The sequence below is a fragment of the Zea mays genome, chromosome 10 (assembly GCF_902167145.1).
Source record: "Zea mays cultivar B73 chromosome 10, Zm-B73-REFERENCE-NAM-5.0, whole genome shotgun sequence".
Classification (NCBI taxonomy): Eukaryota; Viridiplantae; Streptophyta; class Magnoliopsida; order Poales; family Poaceae; genus Zea; species Zea mays.
The window spans coordinates 25,518,504-25,537,007 of NC_050105.1; the positions used below are offsets into that span (position 1 = coordinate 25,518,504).

An 18,504-nucleotide genomic window follows, 5' to 3' on the forward strand; every position below is an offset into this window, starting at 1 on the left:
TGATTTTAAAATACAATTTCTAAACCCTAAATAGTTTGAAATAAAAGGTAGCTAATTGCAAAATTGCCTTATATTTAGGTAGTTTCTTCATTCCAGATCATTTGTAGAACTTAAAAACTGAATTTCAAATTATGAAAACGTAAATCAAAATTTCTCGAACAAATAACTTTAAGTAAAAAGTTGTCTAATATAAAGTTCTCTACAAAAATATATATATATATATAATGTTTATCTTCATCTGACTTAATATGAAAATATTAATTTTAATAAGTTACATATATTTTTAGAGGCGAACTAATTAAATAACCATATACTGACGGGAATTAGTAATTCTCGTCGATTTAAAAGTTATTCCCGTCGGTTTGCAGCCGACGGAGATTAACTGGATTACTGTAGTGCTACCTTCACTAAAAATATCTCAATTTCTTCATTTCTAAAGATTGCTGGAAATTTCACCTGTCTTTAGAAATGGATTTATACAGAGCCAATTCTATGGGTTATTCTTGATAGAGCCACCTTTGATTAAAATGAAGATATTTCTAAAAATCGTTTCTAACAGTGATATATTCGGTAGAGGTAATTTGAAAATCATCACGGTTCGTTAAAAAACTGGTAAGGGCAGAGTTACAATTGTCTATTTACATTCGAACTCATGATTAGTTAGCCATTCCCCAACCTTTTTTTAGCCCAGCTAGACGTTAGACTACTAGCCGCATTACAAAAGTAGTCTCATATATTCTTTTTGGAACCTACGTATATACTTGGCATAGGGAAGGTAGGTACTCAAAGGCGGATTGATTTGGACAGAAATCGATGGATCGGGAATGGGCGGGTGGATTCAGAGCCATATGTCCCAGCCGGAACCCTTGAGCATGGGCACGAGCTTGCCGTCGAGGTGCAGCGACATGATCTTATCGGTGGAGCCGACGAGCTTGCCGCTGATGAAAACGGCGGGGACGACAGATGGTGCACGTCCGAGGCGGCGAGCGAGCTCCCGCTCCATCTCGGGGCCGCGGGGGTCCTTGTCGAGCTCGTGCACCGCCGCGCACACACCGAGCTCCTGGAAGAGGCTCCACACCGTGTGGCACATCGGGCACTGGCTCGTCGTGAAGATCACCACTGCCTTCTTCGATAGTCTCGACACCCTCTTCGCCATCACAGTCTTTCTTGGCTTCTTGGTCGAGCTGCCTAGCGAACACCGGGACTCTAGTAGTGTGTGTGGCTGTGTGTTTATTTTGTGTGTGGTTCTGTGCTTTGACAAACCCTTTTATAGCGTGCATCCAAATCCTATATTAGAGAATAGTGGATGCTTTATCAGGTAGAGAGAGGATAGGGATTCACTGAGATTTCTAGAGAGAGATGTGCGCAATGGGTAGCATAATATAGATGACCAGAAATACGCGGCCTTTAGTCTGGCACGAAGTCCGTTTTTTGGCCCAATACTGGCCTGGCTCGGCCCGGATCGCTATGGGTCCGGGCCTAGCCTGACGTGGAGGGTGTGTCGTGCTCGGCAGCAACTTCAGCCATTGGGTTGGCCCAGGCACAACTCAATAGAAACTGTGTCTTGTAACCGACCAAATCTAAAAGCCGGCAACGGCCCAACCGCCCACCCCACTCAAACCTAGTGACCTAGTCCATCTCGTCGCTGTCTAAAACCTAAACCCTAATGCCCCTCGAGTGAACGCACTCACGCCTGTCCTTTTTCTCACGGCGTCTCGTGAACCTCCCGCGCCTCCATCCTTGGTCCTTCCACCTCACCGGAGCTCCACCATCCGCTGATCGTCGTCCACCGCCTCCGTCGACCCGTGGTCCTCTACTCTAATCCTCTTGTCCTCCTCCCTCTAAGCACATCCAACTCGGAGGCAACGACACCGAGTCACCGACGTACTGGTGTTCTGGTGCTCATGCTCTGTGTCCTCCTGTCCTCCCCCTTCTACCTCGACCTCAAAGGCGACGACACCGATGAAATGGTGCTTCAGATCTGAGTAACGCAGCTAACCTGCCGTAACCCTGTAACACCCCGTTCACTCCTGGATCGGCGGAACTTACTCCTACCAGTCCTCTAGGACCATAGACCATCCTCACAGACCAACACAAGTCTCTTATGCGCACTTTGTGCTCACTAATGCGCACCTGAGAAGATTTCCCGGTCAATCACCCATCCAAAGATTGCTCAAGTCCATGCACGCTTTACCTAGAGGGTCTTTCGAGATAGGCTTTCGAAAAAGAAGATGCACCTTGTCGGTATGAGTATTCTATCAATCTTATTAAGTCTTGGGCCAAGATATCACAATCCACCCCCTTAGAAGAACGGCATCCTTGTCGGTCAACCCCAAGCCTGGAACCTCACATCTTGGCCATGATTGTGTGTCTAGTGTCGTCATATGCCATGCCATGTGACCACTCTAGGCCCACATGTGCCATGCGCCACATACCCGAACCCCTAACCCACACACACCCGTGAAACCACGATTGTTGGCTCTGATACCGTTTGTAACACCCCGTCCACTTCTGGACCGGTGGTATTTACTCCTGACAGCCCTCTAGGACCATAGACCATCCTCACAGACCAACACAAGTCTCTTGTGCGCACTTTGTCCTCACGCATGCGCACCCGAGAAGACTTCTCGGTGAGTCCCACTTAAACTAGAGGTTCTTTCGAGACAGGCATCCGAAAACGAAGATGCACCTTATTGGTATGAGTATTCTATTAATCCTACTAATGCTTGGGCCAGGATACCACAAACCCTAGCTGACTCCGGATGACTGGATTTGCTCTGACATGCTCCTAATATGCTTGTTGTTGTGATGAGATCAACTGATGAAGTGTGATTCTTGGAATCCCAGATATTTACTTGTCTAAGTTGTCTCAATTTTCTCTGTTTATTCCCTTGCAAGTCTCGATCGTGAGCTATCTTGATTCGTGAGGAACCAGTGTGCGCCGACACCATCTCCATGGCGAGTTGGCGACAAAACCAATGCTTCGGATCTACCACTAATGCCATTGACAAGTCATGTCAGGCAGAGAGGTAACCAAATGTCTGGATCTGGCCTGATATGCTCTTGGTCTGCTCTTCTCTAGGCTACTAAGCTCCTGGTCTGCTTTTTGTTGATATGAACTAGAGTGTAGGGTTTAAGGTCTACTTGTTGTTAAGCTTCTGGTCTACTTGCTGTTGTGAATTGTGATGAACTAGATTGAGGGTTTAGGGTCTGCTTGCTGTTAAGCTTCTGACCTACTTGCTGTTAAGCTCCTGATATGCTTGCTATTAAGCTCTTGATCTGATGTTGTTGTGATGTTCTGATCTATTGAAGTTGCATGGTTACTAGTTTATTTACTTTGTAGTGCTATTACTGGATTGCATTGTTTAGTTTACTAGTATAGTTTACTCTGTGCATTACTAGGTTAGTTTACTTTGCACATTACTAGTTTAGTTTACTTTGTGTGTTACTACTTTAGTTTACTATGTGAACTACTCTATGTGTTACTAGTTTAGTTTACTCGATACTATTGTTTTTTCTGTAGAGATAATGTCTCTATGATGAACTGGTGAACTAGAGTTTTTGGTAGGTCGTGAGGAACCGGTGTGTGCCACCTTGATGGTGAGGGAACTGGTGCTCCAGCTTTCTGAATTGTGATGGAGGAAGACGTAGGTGGTGAGAACAAGCCATCTCAATTCATTAACAATGATCTGAGGATTGTGCCCGGTAATGAGAATGGTCCATCTCAGTCCATTAATAATGGTAGTAGTGCTGCCCATATTGACCTTGATGAGGGCGCTGGTACCAACAATGGTGCTGCTCCCACTTCAGATGCTGATGCTAAGCAACGCAAAAGAATTTGCACATCTAAAGTGTGGCAGGATTTCGATCTGCTCTACAAGACTGTAGATGGCAAGAAGATCAGGTATGGTTGTAAGTGCCACTTCTGCAAATGTACATTCAGTGTTGTGTCATCCAATGATACTAGCTATTTGCTTAGGCATCAACATGATTCCAAAATTAAGCTTGCTAATGAGGGCAAGCAGTCAATGCTTACGTTTAACCGTGATGGTTCTGTGCGTAACTAGGATTACTATCCTGATCGTGGTAGAACTCAGATGTGTAGGTTGATTGCTAGGCTTCATCTTCCTCTTAGTTTTGCTGAGTCACCTGCTTTTGATGAGTATATTAGGCTATCTCATAATCATGTCTTTAAGAAAGTCTCTAGACAAACCACTTCTAGGGACTTTCTTATGTTCTTTAATGATTAGCATAAGATTGTTGTTGGATCCATGCAATCTATTTCGTCTATTGTAATTACATATGATATTTGTAGTGGTAATGCTAAGAAGGACTATCTTAGTGTGGTTGCTCATTATGTTTCTAAGGACTAGGTACTAGAAAAGAGGGTCATTGGGTTTAGACCAATTGAAACAGCTCACACTAGTGAGAACATTGCTGAGAGGGTTATGATTGTGCTTGAAGGTTATTGTGTTGCTAATAAAGTTTTCTCTACCACCTTGGGCAATGCCTCCTCCAATTCTAAGACTATGGAGAGCCTAGGTCCATCACTTTGGTTATGTTGGTACTTTATTCTTGTATCAACGTTGTGCATGTCATATTATCAATTTGATTGTGAAGTGTGACTTGAAAAGGTTACAACTCTGTGTTGATTCATTTAGAACCACAATTGTCTTCTTGAATGCTTCTAATTAGCGCATTGCTGTATTTGAAGGATATTGTGTTGCTATGAATATACGCCATCGTAAGTTTGGCATTGACATGGCAGTGAGATGGAATTCTACATATGTTATGCTTAAGCATTTAGTTCCTTACAAGGAAACTTTTGGTGTGTTCAAGGACACTAACTACCCTAGGAAACAAGGTGAGCCTAATTGTTGAAAATTTCACATTAGTATGTGGCTGAAACATTGCTTGAGTTCCTTGAACTATTTTATGATGCTATTATGACTCTTTCTAGTGTTTATTATCCTACATCTCCACTTATAATGCATAACATTCTTGACATTATCCAACATTTAAATCAGTATGAAAAATGATGCATTGCTTAGGCACTTACAATGACACTTTGCAAACATTTGATGATGACTTCAATATCCTAAACTAGTAGCATGGAATTAAGTTGTCCTATCATGTTCTCTCCATCTTCGCTAGAGATGTTATTTTAGTTCCTCTCTCAACGATTTCCTCAGAATCTGCATTTAGCCTTTGTGGCAGGATAATCGAGGAACGACGATGGTGTCTAGAACTAGAAATGGTTGAGATGCTACTGTACATAAAATATTGGGAACTTGGTGAAGCTAGAGGGTAGCACTATACACAAGGCCAAGAACTTGAAGATGCATTTGAAGGACTTTATCTTGATGACACTTACATCCTAGATAGGCTTTGTAATCTTGCATTTCTTCTTCCTATTATGCTCTAGTGATCTAGAGTTGTAACTCAACAAGAACATCCTTATAAGACATTGGACTAATTATATTAGAGCTGGTTGTACTCTTTTTTTCCTTTCTAGGGTTTTCTTATGAGGTGTGAGTTATTATCTCGAAAGGTTTTTAATGAGACAACCATTGCACGAATAGCTCTAATGCTTTATTTAAGGTCTATGTGCCATCTATGATCTATGTACTAATGGTGAATTGTGATCTATCATCTATGAACTGTCATCTGTGTCAGTTTCGATGTAAGTGATTGTGATCTGTGTAACATTTTACGTTATTTTTTGATATGTGCTAATTTAAGTGAATTTATGACCTGTGAACTGTGTGATCTATGTAAAGTTTAAGATGTTCATGTTTTTTGTGTTGGCGTGCTCGGGCTGGCACAGGCATGTACATGGGCCATGCTTGTTGGGCCGCCATGGCACGGTCGGGCCATTCCCGTGCCATGCTCATGTAGGGGTCCAGGGCCATCAGGCGACATGTCATGGCACGGTTTAGTAATTGGGCTTAACCATGTCGGGCTCAAACGGGCCGAGCTCAATCGTGCCTAGGTTGTGTCGCTCGTTTGGACATCTATAAGCATAAGAATATATCTTCCACGTGTGCATTGCACAATCAACTTGAGTAGTACTATATAAGAGATAATATTGTCTCTATTATTAGTTTCCTTTAATCAAATTATTTTGAAATATTTTTTTTTTGAAATTGTGACTACATTATGCCTTACACAATCCACTATTTTAGCATATGCTACTTGTCCATCTTAAGCGCGTAATTTTGTTTGATCTACATTTGTGTTCATAGTATCGAAGCTTGGAATAAAAAAACTGAGAAAAATGATTAAACTATGCAAATAAATTATGACTTAAGAAGATTTCTTGAGTAATGCTATTTTTAATTTTTCGGTGAGAGTTTTATGTTCCAATTTCTATGTGTGTGTAGAAAACAGTGTGCACAAGCTTCAACCCTTCACCCTATAAAATTTTATTATCTCTCATCAATTACACTATGTCATATCAACATATTTAGTAATTATGTACTCTTATGAAACCTTAACTAACCGTAGCCAATCACAAGAAAATGGCAAGGTAAGCTTTTAATTCTACAATAGAATGGAATAGTTGAGAAACTATTTTTTATGAACATTCGAAGTGAAGTGTGAAATATGCAGGTAATAATATATATTTGATACTACCTCTTTGAAAATAGTGAAAACTACACATCTTGTGGCTTTCCAAAGTTGGAATGTCTAACAATTTGTTTTGGACCAAAAGTTTTACATCTTACTTTCAATCCTATTGAACTCCACCCATGAAAGGGAAAGAACCTCATTCCCCTAGGGGAGAACAGACTTGGGTTCAACATATTAATTTGTAATTAAGAAGTCTCTAAGGAATTCAAATACCATGCCCTTGGTGCTTGCTTAATCCCATATAGTGCCTTAGAGAGCTTATAAATATGATCGGGATACCTGCCATCTTCAAAACCAGGAGGTTGCTCCACGTAGACTTCCTCCATGATTGGTCCATTTAGGAAGGTGCTCTTCACGTCCATTTGAAGCAACTTGAAGGAGTGGTGAGTAGCATAGGCCAATAAAATGTGAATTGACTCTAAACTAGCTACGAGAGCAAAAGTCTCATCAAAGTACAAACCTATGACTTGGGCATAACCTTTTTACACAAGTCGAGCCTTGTTCTTTGTAACCACTCCATATTCATCTTGCTTGTTGCAGAACACCCACTTGGTGCCCACAACATTCTATTTCAGATGTGGCACCAGGCTCCAAACTTCATTTCTATTGAAGTTGTTAAGCTCTTCCTGCATGGCCAGCACCCAATCCATATCCTTCAACAGATCTTCGACCCTGAACGACTCAACAGAGGATACAGTCAAATGCCTTTTAAATAGATGGTCTTGAATCCATTTATATAGGCTGTGTTTTCGGTGTGCGAGCAACTAAACACATACTCACAAAAAGCCAATGCACACGATGGCTCAGGACAAGATAGTGCGGGCAACCAATCATACAGTATGTGAAGGTGCTTAGCATGCTCTTCTTCTGTCTTGGAATATACCAATATGTCTTCAATGGAGACCACGACAAACTTGTCTAGCTCGGGCAAGAATATAGAATTCATTAGATACATGAAGTATGCTGGTGTGTTGGTCAGCCCGAAAGACATCACCAGATACTTATAGAGTCCATATCTAGTTGAGAAAGTCGTCTTCGGAACATCACTTGCCTGTATCGTGATTTGATGATAGCTGGAGCAAAGGTCTATCTTGGAAAACACTCTGGCTCCAACTAATTGATAAAAAAGAACATCGATATGCGACAAAGGATACTTATTTTTTACAGTCACACATTGAGAGGTCGGAAATCTACCATAATCTCAAGCTCTCATCCTTCTTCTTAATGAATAAGGACAACCATCCCCAAGTTGAAATACTTGGGCGGATGAAACCCTTGTCCAATAATTCTTGCAGTTGCTTCTTCAACTCCGCTAGTTTGGCTGGCGACATCCTATAAGGCATTTTGGAGATAGGTGCAGTACCTGGCTGTAATTCTATGCCAAACTCTATGTCTCAATCTGGTGGCATTCCGGGTAACTCATCTAGAAAGACATCGACATACTCACAGACCACCGGGATTACTACTAATGATGATTCGATCATGGAAAAGGCACAAGAACGTGTACTCCCTTGGCTTGGTAGGTAAATGGTAAGCTCTGCATAGGTTGGGTAATGGATTTCAATGGCTCGAGCTGCAACATCTATCAAGACTTTGTGCCGGGTCATCCAATCAGTTCCTAAAATGATATCTGTCGGGGACCATAATTAGGGGTACCCTCAAGACGCCTAATTCTCAGCTGGTAACCCCCATCAGCATAAAGCTGCAGAGGCCTGATGGGTGCGATTAAGTCAGGGATCAGTCCATACGAGTGACTCGATCACGCTTCACCCGAGCCTAGCCTCGGACTCGGGCAGCCGACCTCGAAGGACTTCCGTCTCGCCCGAGGCCCCCCTTTTAACGGCGGACACATCTCCGGCTCGCCCGAGGCCTTGGCTTCGCTAAGAAGCAACCCTGACTAAATCGCCGCACCGACTGACCGAGTTGCAGGGGCATTTAACGCAAAGGTGGCCTGACACCTCTATCCTGACGCACGCCCCCCGGTAGAGCCGAAGTGACCGCCGTCACTCCGCTGCTCCACTGACCGGTCTGACAGAAGGACAGCGCCGCCTGCGCCACTCCGACTACGGTGCCACTCGACAGAGTGAGTCTGACAGGCAGTCAGGCCTCGCCAGGGGCGCCATAGGGAACTCCGCTCCGCCCGACCCCAGGGCTCGGACTCGGGCTAAGACCCGGAAGACGGCGAACTCCGCTCCGCCCGACCCCAGGGCTCGGACTCGGGCTAAGACCCGGAAGACGGCGAACTCCGCTCCGCCCGACCCCAGGGCTCGGACTCGGGCTAAGACCCGGAAGACGGCGAACTCCGCTCCGCCCGACCCCAGGGCTCGGACTCGGGCTAAGACCCGGAAGACGGCGAACTCCGCTCCGCCCGACCCCAGGGCTCGGACTCGGGCTCGGCCCCGGAAGACGACGAACTCCGCCTCGCCCGACCCCAGGGCTCGGACTCCGCCCTGGCCTCTGCCGAACGACTTCCGCCTCGCCCGACCCAGGGGCTCGGACTCGGCCTCGGCAACGGAAGACAAATTCGACCCCAGCTTCGGAGGAGCCCCCACGTCGCCCGGCCTCGGGCGCGGGCCCGCCACGTCAACAGGGAGCGCCATCACCACTCTACCCCGAGCCGACTCGGGCCGCAGAGAACAAGACCGGTGTCCCATCTGGCCAGCTCCGCCAGATAGGCAATGATGGCGCCTCCCAAGCTCTATGACGGCGGCGGCTCTCAGCTCTCTTACGAAAGCCGGTGGACGTCAGCAAGGACTCGACCGCTCCGACAGCTGTCCTTCCGCCAAGCTCTGTTGCTCCTCCGACAGCCACGACATCACGCCAGCAGGGTGCCAAGATCTCTCCGGCTGCCACATTGGCATGTACTTAGGGCGCTAGCTCTCCCTCCGCTAGACACGTAGCACTCTGCTACACCCCTCATTGTACACCTGGATCCTCTCCTTACGACTATAAAAGGAAGGACCAGGGCCTTCTTAGAGAAGGTTGGCCGCGCGGGACCGAGGACGGGACAGGCGCTCTCTTGGGGCCGCTCGCTTCCCTCACCCGCGTGGACGCTTGTAACCCCCCTACTGCAAGCGCACCCGACCTGGGCGCGGGACGAACACGAAGGCCGCGGGACTTCCACCTATCTCACGCCCGTCTCCGGCCACCTCGCCTCTCCCCCCTTCGCGCTCGCCCACGCGCTCGACCCATCTGGGCTGGGGCACGCAACACACTCACTCGTCGGCTTAGGGACCCCCCGGTCTCGAAACGCCGACAATATCTATGCTTTCTAATCCTAGGATAAGCAGGTTAGCAGGGAAGATTTTACTTCCTAGATTGATTGGCACCCATCGCTTAAGTTGGTTAGCTGCAACCTTGCCACTCGGTGTCGCAATCATGTAGGCCCCTTTGGTGTGGTAGAACGGTAACTGGCACTTGACACTGAACTTTTGGCCAATAAAACTATGTGATGCACCAGAATCAAAGAGAATAATTGCAGGTTCGTTAAGAACGGAGAAGGGAACAGTCAAGACGGGTGCTCCTTCTAGGAGATCACCTAAGGTAGTGAAGTTCAGCCTGTCCTGCCTCACGCTTGTACTTTATGTATCTTTCCTTTCTTCTAGCATGCACTCTGTCCTTGCTTTTGTTGGTTCTAAGGGCATTCCTTAGTATAGTGACCAGTGTTGCCGCAAACAAAGCATATGTTCCAATTGCTCTAACAATTATGTTGCTGAGGATTCTGATTATTTCTCCTAGAAGCTGGGCCTTGGGAGCGGTTGGGTGTCTGCTGCTGGGTGGCCTGATCACCTAACGCCCTTGTTGCTGATGCTGAGGCCCCCCTGCTATGAACAATGGAAACTATTCTAAAGCGTTGCGGCTAAGCTGAGATTCCTGCCATTGGCGCTTTCCTCTTCAAAATGAGAGAAATCGGATTGGAAAAGTTTGGCTAAGTCCAGCCAAACTTGCACTAGCCTAAGGTGCACCGGACTGTCCGGTGTGCACCAGACAGTGTCTGGTGCTCAGGATGGCTCCCCCGGTGAACAAGTCGCTCTCGGGAAAAACTCAGCGTGTTGCGGCTATAATTCACTAGACTGTCCGGTGAGCCAGCCGCGCCCACGCCAATAGTCGGGAGCGCAATCAGCGGGCGACACGTGGACTTCGCCAACGATCACCAAGCCGCATCGGACTGTCCGGTGTGCCACGGGGGCCAAGGCTATAACGGTTGGCTTCACCAGAAAAGGAAGGAAATCGCGCACTGTTCACTGTCCGGTGGTGCACCGGACTGTCCGGTGCGCCCACGGACAGAAAGCAACTATGGCCTTCCAAATGGAGCTCCAACGGCTCCTAGCTACCTTGGGGCTATAAAAGGGACCCCTAGGCGCATGGAACAGTACACCAAGCACCTCTTGAAAATCCTAAGACGCCGAGACTTCGCATTCGCGCATTTGATTCACTGTGATAGATTTTCAAGCACTTTTCTAAGTTGTAACTCCGATGTGCTGCTTTCATGTGCTCATTCTCGTCTTTTGTGTGTGTTAGTGCTGCGACTCTCGCTTTTGTGTGTGTTGCTATTCCCTCCTTACTCCTGTGCTCATTCGAGATTATTTTGTGTAAGGCGTTGGAGACTCCAAAATGTGGAGATTCCTCACAAAGGGATATACTTGAGATAAAGAGAAATGTGGTATTCTAGTTGATCTTTGGATCACTTGAAAGGGGTTGAGTGCAAACCTTGTTCGTTGGGACGCCACAACGTGGACTAGGCAAGTGTTCTACTTGGCTGAACCACGAGATAAAAATCGTTGTGTCACTTGTTTTATTCTTGTGCGATTCTCTCTACTCCTATTTACTTCATCACTGCTCTAAGTTTAATACTCATCTTGTGAAGAGCAATTAAGTGAAGAAGTTTTCTCCACTCATTCTTCTCTCTCGAACTTGGCCTTAGCTTTCACTAATCTAATATTAGTCCAAGTTTGTTTTGTTAAGCTGTTTTTTACAAGGTCACCTATTCACCCCCATATAGGTGCTCTCAATTGGTATCAGAACCATACTCTTCATTCAGGGACTAACCGTCCGAAGAGATGGATCCTAAAGGTAAGGGGATAGTGATCAACGACAAGGAGAAGGAGACCCTCTATGTTGACGAGGCAAAAGGTGACAAGCCCACTGACTCAGGCTCGAGTCACAAGAAAAGAATGGGAAGAAGAAGAGGCGTATTAAGAAGATCATCTACTACGACAGTGATGCCTCCTCTTCTTCACCAACGGATCATGACGTCGTTCGACTCATGCTAAGGTCATTTACTATTATTGATCCTCATCTTGTAAACCTTATCCGTGAAAATCCCAGGTACACAAAGATGAAGCCCGGGCAAATTCTCGGAAAATTTGTGAGCGGGCGCTTGATGGTAAAGGAAGAAAGGTATGTGGATGATATTGCAAATGGTTCGCTTCAAGTCTACAAACCGCAGCCCGTTGCTCTCAAGGCAACAAGCAGCAAGGAGGCGCTACCCAACAAGGTAGCACAAGTGGAGGCTTTCGGACTAAATGAGGATGAAATGGTGCTTGTAATCAAGCATTTCAAGACCACCTTGAAGGGGCGCAAGGAGTATCCCAACAAGAACAAGTCAAAGGGAAAGCGCTCTTGCTTCAAATGCAGTAAGTCTGGTCATTTTATTGCACAATGTCCCGATAATGAAAATGACCAGGGACAAGAAAAGAAATGGAAGAAGGAGAAAAAGAAGAACTACGGGAAGGCAAAGGGCGAGGCACACATTGGCAAAGAATGGGACTCCGACTGTTCTTCATCTGACTCCAACGATGAAGGACTAGCTACCTCCACCTTCGACAAGTCCTCCCTCTTCCCCAACGAACATCACATGTGCCTCATGGCTAAGGAGAATAAGGTACATATAGGTGATACCTCCAAGTACACTTCTTCTAGTGATGAGGAATTTGATGATGATGATGTAGATTATAGTGATCTCTTTAAGGGTTTAGACAGATCTAAGGTAGATAAATCAATGAATTAATTGATTCCCTTGATGAGAAAGATAGGTTGTTAGAAAAGCAAGAAGATATTCTTTATGAGGAACATGATAAATTTATTAATGTTCAAAAATCTCTTGCTCTAGAAACTAATAAAAATGAACTATTGTCTTCTCAGCTATCTACTTGCAATGATTCTATTTCTAGTCTTAAGAATTTAAATGCTGATTTACATGCTAAGTTAGAAAAAAGTAAATGTTGCTAGTTGAGCCATGGAGCATGTTGTTATTTGCAACAGGTGTAAAGATTTTGATATTGATGCTTGCAATGAACATGCTTCTACCATTCTTAAGTTGAATAATGATATTGCTAATCTTAGTGCTCAACTTAAAATTTGCAAGGGTGATCATGAAAAATTAAAATTTGCAAGGGATGCCTACACCATTAGTAGACACCTCTCTATTAAGGATGGACTTGGTTTCCAAAAGGGAACCAACAAGCCACAGGACCTCCAATCTCAACAAGGAGAAGGGAAAGGCTCCTATGGCTAGTAGCTCTCATTCCTCACATGACAAAAAGAACCATGCCTATCTTTATACTCATGTTAATAATGTTCATCATGATAGATGTTATAATCATGCTGTGTTACCTACTTGTCATGATGCTGCTTTTAATTCTCATGCCATGTTTGCATCTAGCTCTTTCATATGCTCATGGTAGGAATAGACCTAGGCGCCATCATGTTGCTTCTCATGCACCTAGGAATGCATCAAATGGACCAACCATGCTTTATCAAACATATGATGCTTCATTTGTTCTTTTATGCAAAAATGATAAAGTAGTTGCTAGAAGTTTGGGACCTAAGTGCAAGAGAGACAAAACTTGCATCTGGGTTCCAAAGTCATTTGTGACTAACCTTCTAGGAGCCAACAAGAGTTGGGTACCTAAAACCCAAGCTTAAATTACCTTGCAGGTTTATGCATCTGGGGGCACAAGTTGGATCATTGATAGCGGATGCACAAACCACTTGATGAGCGAGAAGAAAATGTTCACCTCCTACATCAAGAACAAGGATTCCCAAGACACTATCATCTTTGGAGATGGGAATCATGGCAAGGTTAAAGGTCTGGGTAAAATGGCCATCACTACCGAGCATTCAATTTCTAATGTATTTTTAGTAGAATCGCTCGGTTACAATTTGCTTTCTGTAAGTCAATTGTGTCATATGGGATACATATGTTTATTTACAAATGTTGATGTATCTATCTTTAGAAGAAGTGATGGTTCATTAGCTTTTAAAGGTGTATTATTCGGTAAGCTCTATTTAGTTGATTTCTCAAAGGAGAATGCCAATCTAGATGCATGTTTAATAGCTAAGACTAATATGGGTTGGCTCTAGCACCACCGTCTAGCACATGTTGGGATGAAGAACCTTCATAAGCTTCTAAAGGGAGAACATGTGTTAGGACTAACCGATGTCTGTTTTGAGAAAGACAGACCTTGTGCAGCGTGCCAGGCAGGAAAGCAGGTGGGAACTACTCATCAAAGCAAGAACGTGATGACAACATCAAGACCACTAGAACTCCTACATATGGATCTCTTCAGGCCCGTTGCTTATGTTAGCATTGGGGAAAGTAAGTATGGTCTTGTAATTGTTGATGATTTTCCCCGCTTTAGTTGGGTGTTCTTTTTGCAGGATAAAACTGAAACCCAAGGAACTTTAAAGTGCTTCCTAAGGAGAGCTCAAAATGAGTTTGAGCTCAAGGTGAAGAAAATAAGGAGCGATAATGGATCTGAGTTCAAAAACCTTCAAGTAGAAGAATATCTTGAGGAGGAAGGCATCAAGCATGAATTCTCTGCTCCCTTCACACCACAGCAAAATGGTGTGGTAGAGAGGAAGAACAAGACGCTCATCGACATGGCAAGAACAATGCTTGGTGAATACAAGACGCCTGAGCGGTTTTGGTCGGAAGCTGTAAATACAGCTTGCCATGCCATAAACCGGCTCTATCTTCATCGCCTCCTCAAGAAGACATCCTACGAGCTCCTAACCAGTAACAAACCCAATGTTTCCTACTTTCGTGTATTTGGTAGCAAATGCTACATCTTGGTAAAAAAGGTAGACATTCGAAATTTGCTCCCAAAGCTATAGAAGGGTTTTTACTAGGTTATGATTCAAATACAAAGGCGTATAGGGTCTTCAACAAATCATCAGGATTAGTTGAAGTCTCTAGCGATGTTGTATTTGATGAGACTAATGGCTCTCCAAGAGAGCAAGTTGATCTTGATGATGTAGATGAGGTTCCAACGCGTGCAATGCGAACAATGGCGATAGGAGATGTGCGACCACATGAACACCAAGATCAAGATCAACCATCTTCCTCAATACTGGTGCACCCCCCAACTCAAGATGAGGAACATGTTCCTCAAGATGAAGGCATGGATCAAGGGGGAGCACATGGAGAACATGATAAGGAGGAAGAAGATCAACAAGCTCCTCCAACTCAAGTCCGGGTGACAATTCAAAGGAATCCTCCAGTGGATCAGATTCTGGGTGAATCAGCAAGGGAGTAACTACTCGCTCATGTTTAGCTAATTTTTGTGAGCATTACTCATTTGTTTCTTCTATTGAGCCTTTCAGGGTAGAATAATCCTTGCAGGATCTGAACTAGGTGATGGCCATGCATGAAGAGCTCAACAACTTCAAAAGAAATGAAGTATGGAGCTTGATGCCACATTCGAAGCAAAACATTGTGGGAACCAAGTGGGTGTTTCGCAACAAGCAAGATGAACACGGTGTGGTGACAAGGAACAAGGCTCAACTTGTGGTAAAAGGTTATGCCCAAGTCGCAGGTTTGGATCTTGAGTAGACTTTTGCTCCTGTAGCTAGGCTAGAATCAATTTGCATATTATTGGCCTATGCTGCTCACCACTCGTTTAAGTTGTTTCAAATGGACATGAAGAGCACCTTTCTCAATGGACCAATCAAGGAGGAAGTATATGTGGAACAACACCCTGGCTTCGAGGATGACAAGTATCCCGACCATGTCTACAGGCTCTCTAAGGTGCTCTATAGACTTAAGCAAGCCCCAAGAGCATGGTATGAATGCCTTAGAGATTTTCTTATTTCTAACGCTTTCAAGGTTGGGAAAGTTGATCCTACTCTCTTTACTAAGACTTGTAATGGTGATTTGTTTGTATGCCAAATATATGTCGATGACATAAGATTTGGTTCTACTAATCAAAAGCCTTGTGAGGAGTTTAGTAGGGTGATGATGTAGAAATTCGAGATGTCTATGATGGGCGAGTTAAACTACTTCCTTGGACTCCAAGTGAAGCAACTCAAGGAAGGAACCTTCATCTCTCAAACAAAGTACACTCAAGACTTACTGTAAGGAAAATGGACCCCGGGCCATTTGGCTCAATAGGTTTTGGTGTTTGATGATCAACATAACCTATGGACTAATGTGTTTGCTAGTATTTGTGTTTGTAGTTCACAGGATACTAAAGTTACTTGGACCAAGGCATTGAGGAAAGCGACACCTCAAAATAAGACATTATAAAGATCAAGTGAAGTCCAAGAAACAAAGAAAGTGTTGCCACTAGCGAACTGTCCGGCTGAGGGCACCGGACTATCCAGGGGCACACCGGACAATCCGCTGCCACACGCCGGACAATCCGGTGCACCAGGAACTATAGCCCAACGGCTAGTTCTAGGTGGCACTATGGAGAAAAGATCACCGAACTGTTCGATGTGAAGTCTGGACTGTCCGGTGCAAAAAGCTTGCGCACCAATGGTCACCTGCGATGTCAGATCCAACGGCTAGGTGCACCTGGCAGGGGCACCGGACAGTCCGGTGACACCACCGGACCGTGCGGTGTGCCGCAGAAAGTAGCAGCTTTTCTCCAACGGCTAGTTTTGCGTTGGGGGCTATAAAGACACCCCCAACTGGCCATTTGAAGGTGTGGGAGCCCAAACAACATACAGAAGCATCCTGATCCTTTGGGACTCAAATGTGATACAATTACTAGTCACAAGAGGCTAGTAAACACATTCATTTCTTCAAATAGTATAGAGTCTTTAATAATAGTTATTACAATACCAAAATACAAGCTCTAGCGAGTCCGGAAGCGTAGCATAGTGGGAGAAAATTCTAGCCCAAGCCACAGGCAGACCAGGTGCAGACACAGCCCCATTCTAGTCGATCATAGCATAAAGGAAGTCTTCAGTAGCTGAAAAACATAAATAAATCTGGGCGAATACATTATGTATTCTGCAAGCCCATCCCACCTGTAAAGAGAGAGAGACCTATACGGTACATGCTTGAAATCGTGGAGTTGAAGTCACTCTTTTCTTTCTAGAGAAAGGCAATACTTGATGTTTTACCCAAAAGAGAGGAGTAGCACATTTTCACACTCAACCACCACTGAGCTTCCCGCTCCCGTGGCTTTGTTTTATTTTCCAAAAATACCCACACACCTTCCCTTTTTACGAAGACAAAACACTAATTGGCATACCAACCCTAAAACCATTGCCCCAACCCACATGTTTTGTACCAAAAGGTATTCTTTAATGCAGGCCATCACTCAACTCACAATGCATAGAACCAATCCCATATCCCGGGTTAGATAGTGGTAGAAAGAGTAGGTAATTTATGCATCAAGAGTAGAATGGACTTGCCTTCGTCGAAGCTCTCTTGGCACGAAAGCTCTAATTCCTGGAGGTCGGACTCCTGCCCTTCTTCCGGAGCTACATTTTCCAGAGGGTTGGTCCCCTCTTCGCCTTGCAAAAACAGGCAATAAACAATACATCAAACATTGTTTGCTAATAAAGTGTGTCAAGTTTCTAAGCATCATTATTTTGTGACTTAGAGAGTGTTTGGATTATTTTTGGTGCATAAAATATCAACATGTATACATATATATATGAAAATGTAAAAGGAAAAAGAGAAAAGAAAAAGAAAAGGGATTCTCGGTTAAACAGGACGAGGGGTGATTTCGGCCCAGTGCGGGCGCGGCCGCGCGGGTAGCCAGCCCAGACGGCCCACGGCGAGGAGACGGCGCGGGCGGGCACGAGGACGGTGTGGGTGGGTGCGGGGATGGCGCCGTGAGTGCGGGCCCACGTGCCAGAGAAAGGGGAGGGCGGACGACGTCGGGCGGCTGACGGGGAGGGGCGAACCGGTCAGGGTCGAGGAGAACCGACCGCCGATGAGGTTCAACGACGGTTCTCTGCTGTGGCTCCGATCCTCTAGGTTCGGGGAGGTGGGTAAGCATGGCTAGAGCCAGGCAAGCATGGTGGCAGGGACAATTTGGCTGGTGGCAGCTTAGGATAGCTGGTCCACAGTGAGGTGGCGGCTTCCGCGACTACGAGATCGCCGGCGAGGCCACGGGACGTGATAGGGGAAAAAATGTTGCGTTGTGTTCATGGTGAAGTGGTGAAGTTTGTGAACCACTTTAATTTGACTCTAAGCTACCGGAGAGGGGAGGAAGAGCTCACCGAAGCGAAGGAAGGCGGTGGTGCCGAGCTCGATTGAATCCAGGGGAGGGGAGGGAGAGTGGCCGAGGCCAATGCGAGGGGAAGTGGAGCTCGGGGCGGCCCGTTTATAGGCGCCCGGGGAGGGAAACGACCAAAGCCAGCTGGTGCAGGTGAGGTGCATAGCGATGGCACTAATGACGCATAGTGCCGAGGACGAGACGGCTCAGGGCGGGGTGCCGTGTGAGGGTGCGAGCACAGTGGACAGGGGGCGAAGCGGTGCCTAACTTCACGGATGCAGGAGTAATGGCGGAGAGAGAGGGAGGATGGTGGCTAGCGGGGATTACGCTGATGCCGAGCACGGGCGAGGAAGAAGGGGCTGATGGCCGGGACCCACATGCCAGAGGAGGAGCGGGTGCGAGAGAGCGAGAG

The 18,504-nt window shown here is 45.6% G+C and overlaps 1 protein-coding gene across 1 annotated transcript; it reads right to left on the reverse strand.

Annotated features, from left to right (window-relative positions):
- Positions 1–375: 375 nt before the first annotated feature.
- LOC103640965 (glutaredoxin-C15) lies at positions 376–1,215 on the reverse strand. The gene has a single exon (XM_008664399.2). It carries the CDS (start codon positions 1,154–1,156, stop codon positions 839–841), a length of 318 nt encoding a protein of 105 aa, XP_008662621.1. The 5' UTR covers positions 1,157–1,215; the 3' UTR covers positions 376–838.
- Positions 1,216–18,504: the final 17,289 nt, after the last annotated feature.

Coding starts and splice junctions, on each gene's coding strand:
- LOC103640965 (XM_008664399.2), bottom strand. CDS start 1,156: ATGGCGAAGAGGGTGTCGAGACTATCGAAGAAGGCAGTGGTGATCTTC.